The sequence below is a fragment of the Vulpes vulpes genome, chromosome 14, assembly GCF_048418805.1.
Source record: "Vulpes vulpes isolate BD-2025 chromosome 14, VulVul3, whole genome shotgun sequence".
Taxonomy (NCBI): Eukaryota; Metazoa; Chordata; class Mammalia; order Carnivora; family Canidae; genus Vulpes; species Vulpes vulpes.
Window position 1 is genome coordinate 106396315 of NC_132793.1, and position 17526 is coordinate 106413840.

General features: G+C 54.8%; 1 protein-coding gene across 4 annotated transcripts in view; it reads right to left on the bottom strand.

Moving 5' to 3' along the window:
• ACSBG1 (acyl-CoA synthetase bubblegum family member 1) overlaps positions 1–17526 on the bottom strand; it is a 49047-nt gene that overhangs the window by 6676 nt on the left and 24845 nt on the right. For all 4 annotated transcript variants that reach the window (XM_025999942.2, XM_025999933.2, XM_072737514.1 and 1 more), the window contains 9 exons: positions 11061–11281; positions 10533–10621; positions 10128–10248; positions 3555–3635; positions 3320–3469; positions 2850–3026; positions 1990–2171; positions 973–1203; positions 184–401 (listed from right to left, as the gene is read on the bottom strand). In XM_025999942.2, coding sequence (XP_025855727.1) covers positions 184–401; positions 973–1203; positions 1990–2171; positions 2850–3026; positions 3320–3469; positions 3555–3635; positions 10128–10248; positions 10533–10621; positions 11061–11281 — 1470 coding nt within the window. The remainder of the gene's footprint in view (positions 1–183; positions 402–972; positions 1204–1989; positions 2172–2849; positions 3027–3319; positions 3470–3554; positions 3636–10127; positions 10249–10532; positions 10622–11060; positions 11282–17526) is intronic.

The window sequence follows — 17526 nt, forward strand, 5'->3', positions numbered from 1 at the left end:
CCTCTCTGGGTGTCCTCATCAGGAAACCAATGTGAGAGTGCCCCCAGGACACAGCAGCGAAGTCCAGGTGCACAGACTTGACTCCTCTGGGCTCAGGACTCCTGGGCACAGATGGCGGAGCGCACCCCCCACTCCCCTGCAATACACACGCCTGCAGCTGCCAAGCCGGCCAGTGGCACTCACCTTTGAGGCGCCCAGTGATGTAGAGGAAGCCGTCTGCATCCAGGCGTCCAGTGTCACCCGTGTGTAGCCAGCCCTCGGCGTCAATGGCCTCCCGCGTCTTGTCCTCCATGTTCAGATAACCCATGAAGATTGTGCGGCCCCATAGACAGATCTCCCCGACGCCCTCCGAGTCCTCGTTCACCACTTTCGCCAGGCAGCCGGGCACCACCTTCCCAGAGCTGGGGTTGGTCAGGGGGCTCAGTCAGGCCTTAGCCCAGGGGCAGGCCCCAGCTGTGAACTCCAGGTCTGCAACCTCTCACTCTTCCCAATGGCCAGAAGGCGTCCCCTCCCAGCATTTTTGTATTTTAACAGGGACTTAGAGGTATAGCCAATAAGGTAATGATGGAGGAGGGACGGCACAATCTCAAGCTCTGTGATGGGCCAGCAGGACGGTGAGGGGGCAGGGTAAGGTCACAACAGGTAATCCCTCCATTCTTCCCAGAGCTGACTGCCCTGCCTGCCTACCGGAGGATCAGCCCTATCCCCCCAACCTCCTCCTGTCCCTGCCATCCATCCCTGGCCAAGTGAGGCACCCTCCCACATACCCCACCCACAGGACAGAGGGAAATCCCTCCCCCAGAACCTGCTCAAGGCCCCAGGGCTGCAAGGGCCCCATGACACTTGGGTGCAGACCACCTGTGGGAGACAGGCCTCCAGTGGACCCAGCCCAGGGTGGACCTGGTGGCACTTGAGACCCAAACAGCAGTGGGCACCAAGGATGTCAACAAGGGCATGTGGGCACACACATACCTATAGAGCCGGTAATTGTAGGGGCTGGACATGAAGTGCGGGCCTGACGTCTCACTGAGGCCGTAGCCCGCATACAGGCGGATGTTGAGGCCCAGGAAGAAGTGCTGCGTCTCAGCTGTCATGGGAGCTGCTCCATAGAAGCTCTTCTGACATTTGGCAAAACCGAGTGCCTGGCGGACCTTGGCTAGCACTAGGTAATCCGCCAGTCTGGCTGTGAAGGGCTTCAGGTCACTGGTGGGGGAGAGAGACTGGTCCACAGAGGGATACACATGTGTTCACGTGTACCAGGTGGGCATTGGGCAGGTACGCGCTGGCTTGGAGACAGATGTGTGCATGCACCTGTGTGCACTACGTCCTGAGCTTGGAGGTCAGAGTGGGCTGTGAACAGGTGCACAGGCAGCAACATACAATAAAACACAGGTGCGGAGATGTGAAGTACGTCTGCACAGACATGCATGTGCAAAGGTGTGTGATCCCACCTGAAGCCCACAGATGAGTCGTTCATGTATAGTCAATTCCCATGACTATGCAAATGAAGCCATATTTGCAGACATGTGTACACACCTCACCAGACATGATACAGTTTCACGGAATCACCAGTAATGGAAAATATTTCTAAATTGGAACCAGCCAGGTCCATGCCACTAACCCTCCCAAGCACTATTGTGTGAATCTGGGAAGCCATCAGAAGGCTGCGGGTCCCTTGGCAGCTGGAAAGACTGAGTGCTCATCACTGTGACCCTCAGCCCCAGCCCCCTACAGAGTCAGGAAACCCTCAGGAGCCCTTGTCAGAGGAGGTGAATGCTGCCCAGAGTGAGTCAGTCTTCCTGGTCAGAACCCAGGGACGGGGTGACAGTCTCCTGTGGAGTCTGGGAAGAGATCTGAAGCCCGGCCCCTGAGTGGGCTTCTGCACAGGGGTCCCCTGGACCAGCCCAGCCTATCAGATCCTTGGTTGCTTACTGGAGTTATGCCCCAGCCCTGATACCTCCCAGACTCCTGCCCCCTGTCCCTCCATACCTGCCCGGGCAGGTGAGGTTCTGCTCCAAGGTCACTGACATGGCCCAGAGCAGCATCTTGCGCCGGATGAAGCCAGACTGAGCCGTCACCTCCTGGATCCTCTCCATGATCTTCTCCCATACGCGAGGCACCCCCATGTGGGACGTGGGCTCCACCTCCCGCAGTGTGTTCAACAGGCTCCCCTGTCCAGTGCCAGAGAAGAAGGCCTGCCGGCTCAGTGCCAGGAAGCCCCCACACCACAGGCAGCTGCACGTACCGTCCAGGCACCCACACAGGTGCATACACCCACCTGCACACAACCTGTCCCATACTGTCAGCCTCCACTAGGCGGCCATCCCCATTGTTCATGGGCCAGATGCTTCAATGCTCTTCAGTCCCCTCTCAGCCCTGGGGGTGGCCACTCTTTCTTCTCTAACCCAAATGTGACCATCCCGTTCCCCTAAGCAGTGACTAGTTTAGGGATGGACAAGGGACACCATTTGGGCCGGGAGGGGCAGATGGAGGGGGGTCTGTGGGGGGGCGTCTGGGAGAGCTCTCCTCACAGTTAAAACAAGTTTCCAAAGGATGGGTGCGGCATAGGAGACTAGGAAGCAGGGCAGGGTCGTGGCCATCTGTGGCCTTGCTCTGAGGACGATGTACCCCTTCATGGCACGTGGACCCTCTCCTTATGGGACACCTCAGCCCCTTCTCAGGTGGTCATGTGGGCTGTGCTAACAGCAACGGGAAGAGTTCTGACAGAGAAATGCATGGGGCACCTGCCTGCTCACAAGTGCACACGCCAGCCCCCCACCCCCCATGAGTGTACCCATGGGTATGCTGCTGCCCACACACTCGGACACCTGCTCGGCAGAGGGACTGACCTTCAGGGCATCAGGCTCGGCAAAGCAGACCTGCGCCCCCCACTGGATGCCTGTCCACAAGTCGTAGATCTGAGCAGCAATGTGGCTGAGGGGCAGGTAGCTGACCACCACCTCCTGCTGGACTTCTGCTGGCTGAATGTCGCCAGCCTGGCTGCCATACCGGGCTGTCCACGTGATCTGGAGGACAGGCAGATAGGCCCTGGTGTGTCCCCAAGCCTGCCCTGGAAGTGCTCACCCCGGGGGCTTGGGCTACTTCTGGAGGGCCTCCTCCCAGCCATCTCTGCAGGGAGTGCCCAGCACAGACCTCCCTCCCCTCTTCTTCACCACCACTGTATTCGCTCTGGACCACAGACCCAAGGACTGTCCTATGTCTCCTGCACCCTGAGAAGCAGGGCCAGAGGGCTGCTAGGGCAGGTCCAGTGCACAGGTCCACCCGCAGCTCACACCCACCCATCTGGGATCTGTCCTACATTGTCCTGACTCAGCATCACGCCCTTGGGGCTCCCAGTGGTGCCGGAGGTATAGATCAGTACGCAGCACTGGTTAGGCTGCTGCGTGTCGATGATGGCATCCAGTGTCTCCTCAGGCAGCTCATCCCCCAGCTCCATGAATTCCTCCATCTGCAGCCAGGAGGGAGGGGCCGGACACCTGATCAGCTGGGCAGCTGGGCAGGCCCCACCTGCCCCCTGGGCCCTCCACCCATACCGTGTACACATTGGCCATCTTCTTTGGAGGAGCTTCTCCATATATCACTACTGCCTTCAGATGTGGCAGATTTTTCCAGACCTGTGTTGGCAGGAAAAGCAATGGGGATTTATTAAGAAAAAGTTACCTGCTGAGAGGAGCCCCATCTCCAGGTGTCAGTCAGCCTGCCAGGCACCGGTCACCGGGTTCCCATGCTCCTACCTCTGACCCAGTGGTACACCTGCCTTCTTCATGCATAGCTATACCTCAAGAGAAAACCAAGCATCCCAAGGCCTGTTATCCCACATTAGAGACCTTTGTAGGAGAGAAAGGGATGGGGGGGACAGAGAAGGAGGGGAGCAGAGAGGGGAGGGGGACAAAAAGGGGAGAGGGGGAGGGAGGGAGGAGAATAGGATTTGGTCATCTTGCTGAGTGGAGGTCACAGCCCAGAGATCAGGAAAGCCATGATGGCTAGAAGCTGTGGGACCAGACACTAGTGAGGAGAAACTAGGAAGAGAGAGTTCTAGAAATCTCTGGTCATGTCCCTGTGCTCCGGAGTGTTTGCTGCATACTAGCATGCAGGGGGGAGAGTGAAGCCCAGGGCAGGAGCTCCTGAGGGGCCAGAACCATCCATGTTGGGATGGGGTGCTCAGTGGGACCCAGAAAAGCCAACTTATAGCCCTGGCGTTTAAAGGAGCCTTAGAGCAAAGGGCCTGTAAGCCTGCCCAAAAGGTTAAACACAAGTCTCAAAGTAAAGTTCAGAGAGAGAGAAAAACAGGAAAAACATGATCCTGGGAGAAGACCAGAACACCCAACATACATGTAATTGGAGTCCCAGGAAATATTTTTTAAAAATTGAAAAGCAGTCTGAGAAATTTCCAAATTTGATTATAAATCCACCAATTCAAGACTCGCAATGAAGGCGGGCTCAGTCGGTGAAGTGTCTGCCTTTGGCTTGGGTCATGATCTCGGGGTCTTGGGATTGAGTCCCACATAGGGCTCCCTGCTCAGTAGGAGTCTGCTTCTCCCTCTGCCTCTGCCCCTGCTTGTTCTCTCTCTCTCTCTCTTTCTTTCAAATAAATACATAATTTAAAATTTTTTTATTTTAAATACATAAAATCTTAAAAAAAAACTCACAAAGAACTCTAAGCAGGATAAACACAAATAAAAACCACACTAAGAGACAATATAATCAAATTGCTGAACACCAGTAATGAAAAAAAAATCTTAAAAGCAGCCAGAGAAGAAAAAAGAACCTCTTACGCTATTGGTGGGAATGCAAGCTGGTGCAGCCACTCTGGAAGACAATGTGGAGGTTCCTCAAGAGGTTGAAAATAGTTACCCTACAGCCCAGCGATTCCACTACTGGGTATTTACCCCAAAGGACATAAACACAGTGATTCGAAGGGGCACCTGTACCCCAGTGTTCATAGCAGCAATGTCCACAGCAGCCAAAACTGTGGGAAGAGCCCAGATGTCCACTGACAGATAAATGGATAAAGAAGATGTGGTGTATACACAATGGAATATCACCCAGCCATCAAAAAGAATGAAATCTTGTCATTTGCAACAACAAGGATGGAGCTAGAGGGTATTATGCTGAGTGAAATGAGTCAGAGAAAGAAATTATCATATGATCTCACTCATATGTGGAATTTAAGAAACAAAACAAATGTGCAAAGGGGAAAAAAGAGGCAAACCAAGAATCAGACTCTTTTAAAAAAGATTTTACTTATTTATTTTAGAGAAAGAGCATGCAAACAAGGAGGGAGAGGGACAAGCATGCTCCATGCAGAGCATTGAGCCTGAGGCGGGACTCGATCCCATGACCCTGAGATCAGACCTAAGCGAAACCAAGAATCAGATGCTGAACTGACTGAGCTCCCCAGGCACCTCCAAGGAAGAAACTTTGAACACAGAGAAGACACTGCTGGTCACCAGGGGGAGCTGGTGGTGGGGACATGGGGGAACAGGTGATGGGGATAAAGGAGGGCACATGTCCTAATGAGCACCGGGTGGTGTAAGGAAGTGCTGAATCACTATAGTGTTACACCTGAAACTAATATTGCTGAAAACTAAAATTATATCAACTACACTGGAACTAAAATAAAAACTTGAAAAATCAAAAAAATAAAAGTAAATAAAAGCAGCCAGAGAAACAAGCTACCCTAGATACAGGGAGAAGATACAAAGATACAAAGTTTCTTCTCATCAGAAACTATGTAAAGTTGAAGACCTTGGAATGGAATCTTTATTTATTTTTTATTTTTTGGAATGGAATCTTTAAAAGGCTGAAAGAAAAAGAAAAAGAAATCCTATCAACACAGAATTTTAAACCACATGAAAATACCTTTCAAAAAAATGAAAATAAACATGTTTTCAGATATGCATTGCAAGAAATGTCGAAGAAAATTCTCAAGGCAGGAAGACCATAGCCAAAGCAAATGTGAGAGAAGGAAAACTGTTAGAAATGGCCAATGTGGGCTGCCTGGGTGGCTCAGCGGTTGAACATCTGCCTATGACCCAGAGCGTGATTCCAGAGTTCTGGGATCGAGTCCCACATCGGGATCCCTGCAGGGAGCCTGCCTATGTCTCTACCTTCTCTCTGCGTCTCTAATGAATAAATAAAATCTTAAAAAAAAAAAAAAGGCCAGCGTGTGGGTAAATATGAAATACATTTTTCCTTCTTTTAAAATGCCTTTGAATGATCCTTGACTGTAGAAAACAATGAGTTGTAGGGTTTGTAACCTGGATGGTAGTAGAGTGGAGGCAAGGGTGCCAAGGATGGGGAGGAGGAGGGATGTTGGCGGGAGCCCCTGCGTGGAGTAGCAGAACCCCGTCCTGGCGTACGCAGTGAGAGTTGTGTAATAGCCAAGCAGACCGTGCTGAGTTAAACATGCAGAAGGTAAACCCCAGAGCAACACTAATGCAATAACTAAGTAGCCCCTGGAGATAGAATGGAATAAGGAAAGACGAAATGTAGATAAGAAACTCAGGCCAAAGGAACTCAGGACAGAGGGGACGCGGGCCAAGGAGAAGATGGGAGATATAGAAACAGTCAGTTTACAGACAGTGTGGTCGGGTGGGAAGGGCGAGACCCAGCTCTCTGTTGTCCACGAGAAACCTGCTGTCAACACAGGGATACAGGTGGGTTACATGGGACTCAGGGCAGGCATCAAGCAGGAGACGTCTGCGGTTTATCAATTTAAGACACAGTAGCTCCTTTTCAGGAACGTTTCTTCCTGATAAAGGTGCTGTTGCACCAAGAGGACAGATGAGCCTAAAGACATGTACATCACAGCACTTCAAAGTATATGAAGCAAAACCCAATAGAATGGAAAGGGGAAATGGACAAACCCACAGTAATACCTGCAGATTCCACACTCCCTCTCTGAGTCTTTCATGGAAAAGTAGTCAGAAAATCAATAAGGACAGACGATTTAAACCTTATGGACACCATCAACCATGCTGACATCATTAACTTTTATAGGGCGTTGTACCCAACAATTGCAGAATGCACCTTCTTTCAAATTGGCCCCGAACATTCGTCAAAACAGACCATCACTGCGCCTGGTGCACATGCCAACAGGGCGCTCCAGAGAGCACAGAGCCCCAGATAGTGAGAGAAAATTCTTCCTCTGGAGGAGAGTCCCAGCCGATGACTTAGAAAACCAACATTTTGCCACCACTTATGAAATAATTAATTCAGGCAAAGACCATCAGGGCTCGAAGGTTAATGGGAAATGCCACAGTGGACGACAAGCAGTGCCCCTCCCCAAATGCGCTGATGCTCAGCTGCCCGCGGGGGGACGGGGAGCAGGCGCCTTTCCATCTAACAGCAAGGACAGAAGTTAGTGGTTGGGTTGCACAGCAGGGAGAATGTGGGACACTGCTCAGGACAGCCCACCTAGTTCCGCAGCCTGTCGATGGCAAAGACTCCCACGCCGTCAGAAGCACCCGTGGGCGTGTTCAAGGCAGGGTGCTGGCCCCACGCCCAGTGTCCCCTGCAGGAGTTCCAGGTGGGGCATGCAAGGCTGCTGGTGTCCACCCGGAAGCAAGGTGGGGCTTTGCTTTGAATTAAAAGACCCTTGGAGACTCTGCAGCAGCAGCCCGTGCCCTGGAGCAAGTATTTCCTAACTCAAGTCTCTTCAGTTGCAAATGGTCAGGGGGAAGGCATCAAGGGTCCCTGGTGATACCCAGAGCCAGAGCCAAGCCCGGAGCCCGGAGCCCGGAGCCCGGAGCCGAGCTGGGCAGGATCTGCTGGGAGGCATGTAAAACTCCCCTGCCCTCCCTGCCTGGGATCCTGGGGAGCCCATGTGGAGTGTAGAGAAGGACCCCTGCCTGCCTGGCTCTCAGGGAAACCAGGAAGATTGAGGCCCAGAGAAGTTGGCTTGGGGGACCTGGTCAGCTCTTGGCTGCACATGGGGCTAGTGACTCCTTTGCTTCAGAACCCTCTGGGGCCTGCAAAGCCCCTGAACCAAGGGACATCAGAGCCCACGAGTCCCAGGGCACCAGGGCAGGCCAGTGACAGGATGCCCCTGATGGTTATCACTCTCTAAACTCTTGCACCCTTTTCTATCTCGTGAATGGCCTGAGTGCTTGGGGTGCGGGTGGGGGTGTAAGCAGGGGTGCCAAGGTCAGCTCAAGTTCACCTCTACCTCTCACAGCAACTCACTGTGGCCCCGATAATTCGCACCCCCTGCACTCCCTGATCCCAGGCATGTATATGACCCAGACAGGATGGAGACATTTGAATGAGATCCTGTAAACACGTCAGAGGCTCCCACGGGGGCAAGGCAGTCCCCTTCCTACAACGGTGAGCCAACTGGACGGATCTTAGTTGTAACACAAAAGCAGGTCCAAAGTGCCCATTAAAAAGAGGGTTTTCAAAAGAATCCAAAAGGGCAGGGACAAGGGAGCACTCCTGGGGACTCCTGCCAGCCATTGGAGGGGCCTGGAGCCTGCAGGCAGGACAGGCCCGCTGGGCCCTCATCTGAAACCAACCAAGCAGGGCAGCAGCAGTGTGTTCACCCAGGCACAGGCCCAGGAGACCCACTTGTTTCCCCACTGAGATGCTGGTGGGGTGGGAGGCTCCCTCTGCACCCTCCCCAGTGACTGTGGCTCGGGACCCTGTGATGAATTCCCTTCTGGTCCCAACGCAGCCCCTGGGTCCCTGTGCCGTCCTCACAGGCTCCCTTGATTGGCTCTCCTGGTTCCCTTATAAAACCTAGCGTCCTTCCCCTGCTGCCACCTTTACCAGGGACAGAACGTGGAGCAAGCCCTGCGTCACCTCTCTGGTACTGTTTCCTTGTCTGTAGGATGGGGTTGCAAGACAGTTTCTTGGGGCCTCTGAGCTGTAGGCTGGTGCTCAGCACCCGAGCACTGTTATCACCACGGAGCTCTGGGGCCTCCTCCCTCGGCCCCTCAGGGCTGAGATGTACATGGGGTAGATGAGATGCCTTTCTAAACCTCCAGGTTCTGAAAGCCCCCTAAGTCCTAAAAACAATCCCTTTCTTTCTTCCCATGAAAGTCAAGACTTAAGCAATATAATAATTGAAAAGCACATATAGGATACTGCTATGGTTTAAAAAAAGGGGGGGGGGCAGCCCAGGTGGCTCAGCCATTTAGCGCCATCTTCAGCCCAGGGCGTGATCCTGGAGACCAGGGATGGAGTCCCATGTAGGGCCCCCTGCATGGAGCCTGCTTCTCCCTCTGCCTGTGTTTCTGCCTCTCTCTCAGTCTCTGTGTCTCTCATGAATAAATAAATAAAATTAAAAAAAAAAAAAGGATACTGCTATAGACTGAATCGTGGCCAAGTCTCCGGCTTGGGCCCCTCTGGGGATCCAGATCCCGCAGTCCTGATATCAGGGGCAGGTCAGGAGCCGGGGCCCTAATGACATCTCCAGAACCAGAGCCAAGCCACCACGTCGATCCCAGAGGCCTCTGGGATGTAAGGAGCCCTTGAGATCTGGCAGGTGGCCAGTGCAGCTGGGCCAGCTCAAGGGTGTCCCTAGGCCACCACACCCTGGCCGTGGTTCATGTGGGATATAGACAATCAGAGGTGGATGTTAAGTAAATCCCACCCTGCAGAGGAGATCTAGCTGGCTCAAGGGGTGCTTTCAAGCTCTTGCTATGCCCCCGCTGTCCTTAGAAGACTTTATAAAACTTGTACCCCCTGCTCCATGGCAGCCCCCCACCCCTGACTCTGCACTAAAAGTCAGGTTCTAGTGCTCAGGCTGTCCCAGCCCTGGGCCATCCTCCAGGCACCAATCCTTCTGCCAGCAGAGGACCCAGTGCCCACGGGAAGACCCTGCCCAGAGGGAGAGCCACGGGAGGCAGTGGACATGCTGGTGGCCCTAGCCCAAGACCCTGCCACCCCCTCCTGGGTTCCCCAATCTTCAATGTCCCCACCCAGCCAGTGGGTAAGCACCCTCTGCCCTGCCGTTCCATGTGTATCTATGTTTCATGGGGTTGCTGTTGAGCATGAGGAGGACCCCAGGAGGGAGGGTGGAAAAGTCATCTGTGAGCTGGGCGACCGCAAGGACACCTGGCCTCTGGCCCCCACGTCTGCCTCCACCTCCCCCTCCCCCAAACCTTCAGGATCTTCTCCAGCTGCTTCTGTGTGTCAACCACAATGATGTTGGCACGGCTGTCGTGGGCAATGTACTGGCAGGCCTCAGAGGAGCTGGTGGTGTAGATGCCAGTGACAATGCCGCTGCAGGAGACCCAGGAAAAGTTCATGTCTGAGCTGGAGCAGAAGGCCACTCCCTCAGCCTAGCCTCTGCCCCAGAGAGCTGCCACACCCGGATGGGCAGGGCTCCCAGACCAACTCAGCACCGCTGTTCCAGCAGCAGGGGCAGAGGGGTACCCAGAGGGCACCTGGGAGGAGATGGGGTCTGTGGAGGGCACAGAGGCCTCTGAAAAGAGGAAACAGCTCTCTTCCCACTCTCTGCCCACCCCCGACCCACCAGACACTCTGCTTCTCCCCCAGCCACTCACCCTGCAAATACTGTGCCCACCGCCGAGAAGAACCACTCTGGGGAGTTGAAGCCGAGAATGGCCACGCTGTGGGCCTGCTCCAGGCCGAGCTCCAGGACCAAGGCAGACAGGTCAGGTCAGCAGGCATGGAAGGGGGCCTCTTGCTCCCAGCAAGGCCCCTTCCAGACCACAGGGACCACCCGCCCTGGCTGAACCCAGTGGGAGATGCCCTGGGCCCTCGCTGCCCCTCCAGGGGCCTTCCAGGGAGTGGGGGCCTCCACCCAGCACACCTGGCAGCCCAACCCACCTGGCACATGTGAGCACAAGGGAAAAACAAGTGTGGAGTGGCTGACAGGCGTGGGGAGGGTTCCCAAAGCATCAGAGCCCTGGTCCAGGGCCCAGCACACACCCATGGCCCCAGAGAGGGTAGTGGTTTTGCAGTTGTTTGTCCTAAAGGCTTGCCAGGTAGGGGTCGGGGGGAGGTCGTCGAGGGCCCAGAGCTGGAAGGCAGGGCTGGGGAAGGGAAGGGCTACATCTCCAGGGCCTCACCTTGAGGAAGCCCTTGGCAGTTCTCCGGGCCAGCAGATAGTACTGAGAATAGGAGATGTGTTCCCACGTGCCCTGACGCTTGAAGCCCAGAGCACTCAGGTCCCCGTACTTGTCCAAGGCCTCATAGAACATCCGGTGCACAGTGTAGGGGGGCTGCGGGCAGGCTGGGTGCAAGCGTGGGCGCACACGGCCATCAGCCCGGGTGGTCCACAACGTCTCCTCTGCGGGGGAGGGGAAACCATAGCTGGGACCAGGCTGGCCTAGGGTCATCCCTCCGGGCCCTGGTCCTCCCGTGGGCAGAGCTCCCCAGCCTCTGGCCCCAGCCATGCTTTGGGTCCTGGGCCATGGGTGCTGGTGGACAAGCAAGGGACTGGGGTAGGTAGGAGGCTGCCTGGAGGAGGCAGTCTGATCTGCAGCCCTGAAGCTGGGCAAGGGTTCAGGATGTCACGAAGAGGTGGAAGCCATAGAGACATTGGGGGCCTGGACCTTTTCCTGTCTTCATGGCACCGGGCCTGGCTCCCGGAGGCCAGGTGGTCAGCAGAAGCTGGGCCTCCTCTGAAGAGCAGGGCACCAGACCTCAAGGGTTTCCATCCTTCCTCTGCTTTCTGAGAACTGGAGACCCAGCTGGACAGAGGGTCAAAGCCGCAGAAACAGCAGCCCTCCCAAGGGGGTGCCTGGGCACAGATGGCTGGGACTAGCCTGAAATGTGTCCCAGCCGCAGGGACAGCCTTCCCTCATGCCCACCAGATGCCCCACCCCCAAACCCCCATCCTTAGGATCTAGCCAGCAACACAGGGGCTGGCGCCTCATCTTGCAGATGGGGCAGCGGCAGCTCAGAGAGGCCCAGTCATATTCCCGAGGCCACAGAGCAGCCTGGTGTGCCCAATGTCACTGCTCACGGGTGGGCCACCATCCAGCCTGCCAGCTGCATGTAGTAGGTGGGAACAGATTTGCGGTTCAGCACGTGAGACTTTGGGTCTATTTTCTCGGAGGAAAGGCAAGGATTCAATCATCAGGGATGATAAGAGGATCAAGGGAAATGGTGTATATGAAGAACCCCGGCACCTCATCAGTGCTCGATAAATGCACACTAATGCTTTTCCAAGTTCTTCAAATTCTGAGGAGGCTTGGATGTGTAGTCTAGATGCTTCTGTCCATGGGGCCTCCTTTCCCCAGGCCAGCACCGTCATTCTCAGCAGATGATCTGCGGGGGAAGGAGGGCAGCTCTGCCACCTACTGTCCGGACGGTGTGCGTGGCCCCAGTGGGCACATGTCCTTTTCAGGCGACAGGACCTCTGAACCTCAGACATTTGGCTTGCATGTGGACTGTGAGGTTGTGACAGAAAGAGGTGAAGACCCCAGGCTAGGGCAGGACAGCTGGTTCCTCCTTCTGTGGAGGCCACTGAATCTGCTACACAAAGATGTGCATAAGTGCTACTTATGACAATCAAAACGAGGAAACTACCAAACACCTGTCAGCTGCTGAGCAAAAGTCAAATGTGGCTCTCCACACCTGAGAATACAGGTCCGCTCTGCAAAGGCACCCGGGACTGGTCTGGACCCAACGCACCTGAGCCTCAGAAGCGTGTTCAGTGAAAGCAGCCAGAAGGAAATGACAGCCTATTGAAGGGAACTGTTCAGAAAAGGCAGACAGGAGACATGGTAGGGTAGTGGTTGCCTGCTGGCAACGGGGATTCACCCTAGACGGGCACTAAAGATATTTTTGGGGTGATGGAAATGTTCTAAACTTAGATCACAGTGAAACTGGTGCAACTATAAAAGTTTGCTACAAATAATTGAAAAGAATAATTTTTTTTTCAGTGAAAACTCATTATTTTAAAATGGTAAATTTGATGCCGTACAATCATACCCCAATAAAGCAGTTCTAATACCTGGGCAGCTGTTCCCTTCCTGGCCCCTAAACCAGAAAAAGTGGATCCTCCCCACAGGTGCTCCTCCCTGAGGGTACTCCTCCTCCCTGAAGGTGCTCCTCCCCATGGCTCCTCCTCCCCATGGCTCTTCCTCCCCATGGCCACTCCTCCTGATGGCTCCTCCTTTCCTGCCAGTGCTCTGCTGCATTTACCCATTGTCCCCTGATTGCCAAGATCAGAGACAAGTTTTATAATCTGTTGCTACATCTTCCCTCAGCCAGAAGTTTTAACTTTATTATTTTTTTTCAAAAGTTTTAACTTTAACACATAATCTTTTTTAAAATCACAAAACAATATGTACTTGTCAGAAATAGGACACAGTTTAGAAATGTGTGATATAAAACCTCACGGGCTGTCCTGAACTCTACGCCTCTAGGGAGCCTTGCTGATGTTGGGCGTGTGTGCACCGTACTCGTACAAACACACACAAGGAAGTTAGACTTTCTCTTGTCACTGGGGTCGCTTTCATTTTCTATCCAAAGGACAAAAAGGACCCTGTTACTCTTGTGTTATTTTTTTTTTAAGATTTATTTATTTACTCTAGAAATTGAGAGTGAGTGGGAAGGAGAAGGGGAGGGAGAAGCCCACTTGATCTCAGAACCCCGGGATCATGAAATGAGCTGAAACCAGGAGTCAGACACTTAACCTAATGAGCCACCAGGCACCCTGGGCCTTGTTACTATTGTATTAGTCAAGTGTAATAAACCCCAAACGCCCAAAGGAGTCAGGTGGCTCAGGTGTCAGCATCACAATAAATAATGTGTAATGATGGGCGCCTGGATGGCTCTGTCAGTGAAGCATCTGCCTTCGACTCAGGTCAGGACCTCAGCGTCCTGGGTGGGGAGTCTGCTTCTCTCTCTCCTCTGCACCTCCTGCCCCCAGCTCATGCGCACTCTCTGTCTCAAATAAATAAATAAAATCTTAAAAAAAATAATGTGTAAAGATAAGAAGGGCAGGAATGAAGCGATCTAGGGTTTGCATAGGAAACAGGCCGCAGTCTGCCTTCCCACAAAGACACAGGGTCCTTCTCACCATCCTGGAAGCACACGGCTCTGGCCGCGCTCCTGTTTCTCTGTTCTTGATAAAGAACAACATTCAGGAAGGACAACTACAGTCCATGGGGACAGTAACTGTGTCAGGGAGGCCACAGGGCGTGGTGGGGATGGTGGGCACAGGGCGGTCACCTTGGCTCTGGCAGCTGGGGCCAGCGGGAGGACATCTGGGTGTCTGTGTGCAATCCCCGCATTTTTAACTGTTGGCTCACGCTTTTAAAAAACATCATGCCGACCAAATCAAACGTAGCTATCAAAAATGACCTGTCCTTGGTTCTGTGACCCCAGCAGATCTCTGGGGGCACACATGGGTGGGTGAGGGACCCGCCACAGCCCCTTCCCCAGCTGCATGCACTCAGATGGCTCCCAGCTTCCTGCCCTTGATCCAGGCTTTCCAAAGTAAAGATCTCCAGAAGGGGGTTCATTGAATCTGAAGAAAAAAGCCTTTAAACTTTAATGGACATTTTAGACAGAGCTGCTCCCCTCCTAGGACATGGCCCTGCCTGTCCCCAAGTCAGCTCTTGCCCTATGGTGACCCTGTCAGAGGAGGACAGAGGGGATGTAAAGAAAAGGGATGGTGGTAGGTCTTTGAGCCTGGCTGCTCCGCCCAGGGATGAGGCCAGCCTGGAGGACAGGCGCCTGGCTGTGGGTGATGAGAGGCCTAGGTCTCCAGAGGTGCAATGACTCTGCTGCACACGGAGGACCACAGTGGCCGTGGTGCATTGTGTGCCTGCCCGCCTCGTGACAGGTGGGGTGCCCATATCCTACTCCTAGCCTCTGCCGCAGCTGGAAGCTCTTGAAAGCAGGTGTGACTGGAGTGCAGACGCCCAGCCCAGAGTGGAGGTCAGGGGGCTTTGGGGAAGAAGGTACTACCTTCTGTCCCGTCTTGGTCCCTGGAGGCTGGGCTGACCGACCACGGGTCTAAGGGACACAGGCCTTGCTGCTCTTCCCTCCCGCTGCCCTCCGGCATGGCCTGACAGTGATGCAGGTCACCCCTGTCCCCAGCGCTGAGAGAGGCGGGCCCCCAGCAAGTGTCTGCCCGACACAGCCTCGTGAACCCCTGTGCTACACGCCTGGGAGCCCGGCTGTGTCCTCTACTCCTGCCTGCCGCAGCTCGGGGCCTTAGGGCCTGAAGGAGGGGAAGATGACGCTCCAAGCCTGGGGGCCTCACGCTGCCCTTTGTCATCACAAGGCCCTGTAGGGCCCCTTGGCCATTGGCTCATACTGCTCCCTCTCCCAACCTCAGCTCTGTCTGAAAAGAACCCCTGGATGATGAGTTGGAAGCCCCACTTTTAGCTATTAGCAAGGTGGGAAGAGCAGTTGGAAAGGCTGAGCCTTGGAGCCGGTCTTGCTCTGCAACCACAGGAGCGGGAGCCGCACGCCCCGGCCCAGGCCCATGGGGTCACCTCGTGGGGCTCTGGCCTGGGAGCCTCTGTCTTGTGGGTCTGAATGAGACTTGCAGAGGCTGTGATGGGGAGCCTGGAGAGGCAGGCAGAGGGCTGAGTGTGTGGGAGGGCTAAGTGTGTGTGAGCATGGTGCCAGCAGAGCAGAGAGCCACGGGGCCTCTTCCTTCCCATTCCCCTGGCTGCTCCCGAGCTTCTTTTCCTCCCTGCCTATGTTCATGACGACCTCCCAGACAGAGCCATCTGGACACACCAGCCCACCTGCCTCCTGACCTGCGTCTCTCCCAACCTGCTATCTCCAGGCCAGCAGACCACACTGTCCGGTGGCCGGAGTGCCAGGCAAAGTGGGACTGTGGGTTGGATGACTTTCCTGGGGGCAATCAGCCAATATATACAAAAGGGCTTCAAAAAGGAGTGACCTGTGAGCCACAGCCACCACACTTGCAGGGAGTGCCCAGGGGAACGGATTGGAGATGCAGAGGCCCACTTCTCTGTGGCTCTGTCTCCCTGAGCAAGGTCACTGAAATCGACCCAGTGTCCCCAGCAGCGAAGCCATGGCATGGGTTCCAGGTAGTCATTAAAATAAAGCATTTAAAGAATTTAATGACAAGGAAATCCCGCAGAACGACATCCGGTGGAAAGTGGTATGAACGTACAGGCAAAGCAGAAACTATGGGCCTCCTGCACCCCTGGGGGGAGCCGGCCCACTGGGCACTCCTGAAACCTCTCTTCCTTCTCTGGGAATAGACCTGAGCCCGTGCAGGCGCTGTCCTTGTGGTAAATGTTCACCAATAGAATAAGTACAACTATGGATGTGGCTGTGATATTAGCTGGGGGTGTGGGGGGCGTCCTTGAGAAACAGTGGGAACTCCACATGCAGCCCATCAGCGATGAGGAATCTGTGTCCAGAGGGGCAGAGATGTGTCCCAAGGTCACAGCAGGTCAGGAGCACAGGTGGGACCATCCTCGGTCAGTCCTGCCCGCTGGATGGGGTGTTGGTATGGGGGTCCATGGTCCATTCCTTTGGGGATGGCATTGGGGGAAGGAGAGCATGGTGCCCAAGTCCCCTGACAGTCTGCTGGACCCAAGGGGTGGGGTCACCGTGAGCTGGGGGTGTCCTCAGCCTGCTGCTCAAGGCCAGCTCCTGGGGCCCCAGCAGACTAAGCAATCAGGATGGGCTGCCCGACCTTTTGCCCTTTCTTTCCTGTTTATGAGTTTTTATTTTAAGTCGGCTCCACGCCCAACACAGGGCTCGAACTCATGGCCCTGAGATGAAGCTCACATGCTCCACGGCAGAGCTGGCCCAAAACCCGAGTGGCCAGCCTTCTAGAATTGTTCCCATCCCCCCACCTTGAAGTTCAACTGGGACACAGGTCTGCTGAACCCAACTAAGCTCATGGCTACAGTACCAGCCAAGGACACAGGACCCAGTCAGGGTCATGTACTCGGGGTCCCAGCTGGACTCCAGCAAGCATTTGAGCCCAGAGCACCCAGCTAGCAGACAGTGTGCAGCCATCCCCCGCAGCACACTCGAGAGGATGGTGCTGAGGGCGCAGCCTGCACTTCCCCCTCCCGGCCTTGTCCCTCCTTCTCTGGCTCACATGGTTACTGGTCCTGGCCTGACCCTGGCCTGTGTCGTATCAATCCCCCATTATACTGGGGTGGCAGGCGGGCAGGGAGCCCTTGTCCATGGGTCTCTGGACTCAGGCATGTGAATACAGAGTAAATCACTCAGTTGGCTGGGAAAGGGAAGGGGTGGAGGGGAGGTGAGCCCAGGGGTGTGGGAATGGCCTAGAACCAGCCTGTTGTACAACTGGTGGGTTACAGAGGCCCAGTCAAGGTCAAAGTGGCTCTCAGGCTGTGGACAGATCTGCCTGGAGACCCGGAAGGCCCTGCCGCAGGGGTCAGCCGGGGACAGGGCCGGGGCACTTGCTCTGCACGCAGTGACCCTTTGCTGCGGCCCTTGGACACAGCTCAGCCCCATTCCTGGGGATATTTAAGAGAAAGAGGCCATGGTGGCCTCAGAACATGGCTTGAGATAAGGCCAAGGCCTGCCTAGGACAGGACAGTCTGTGTAAAC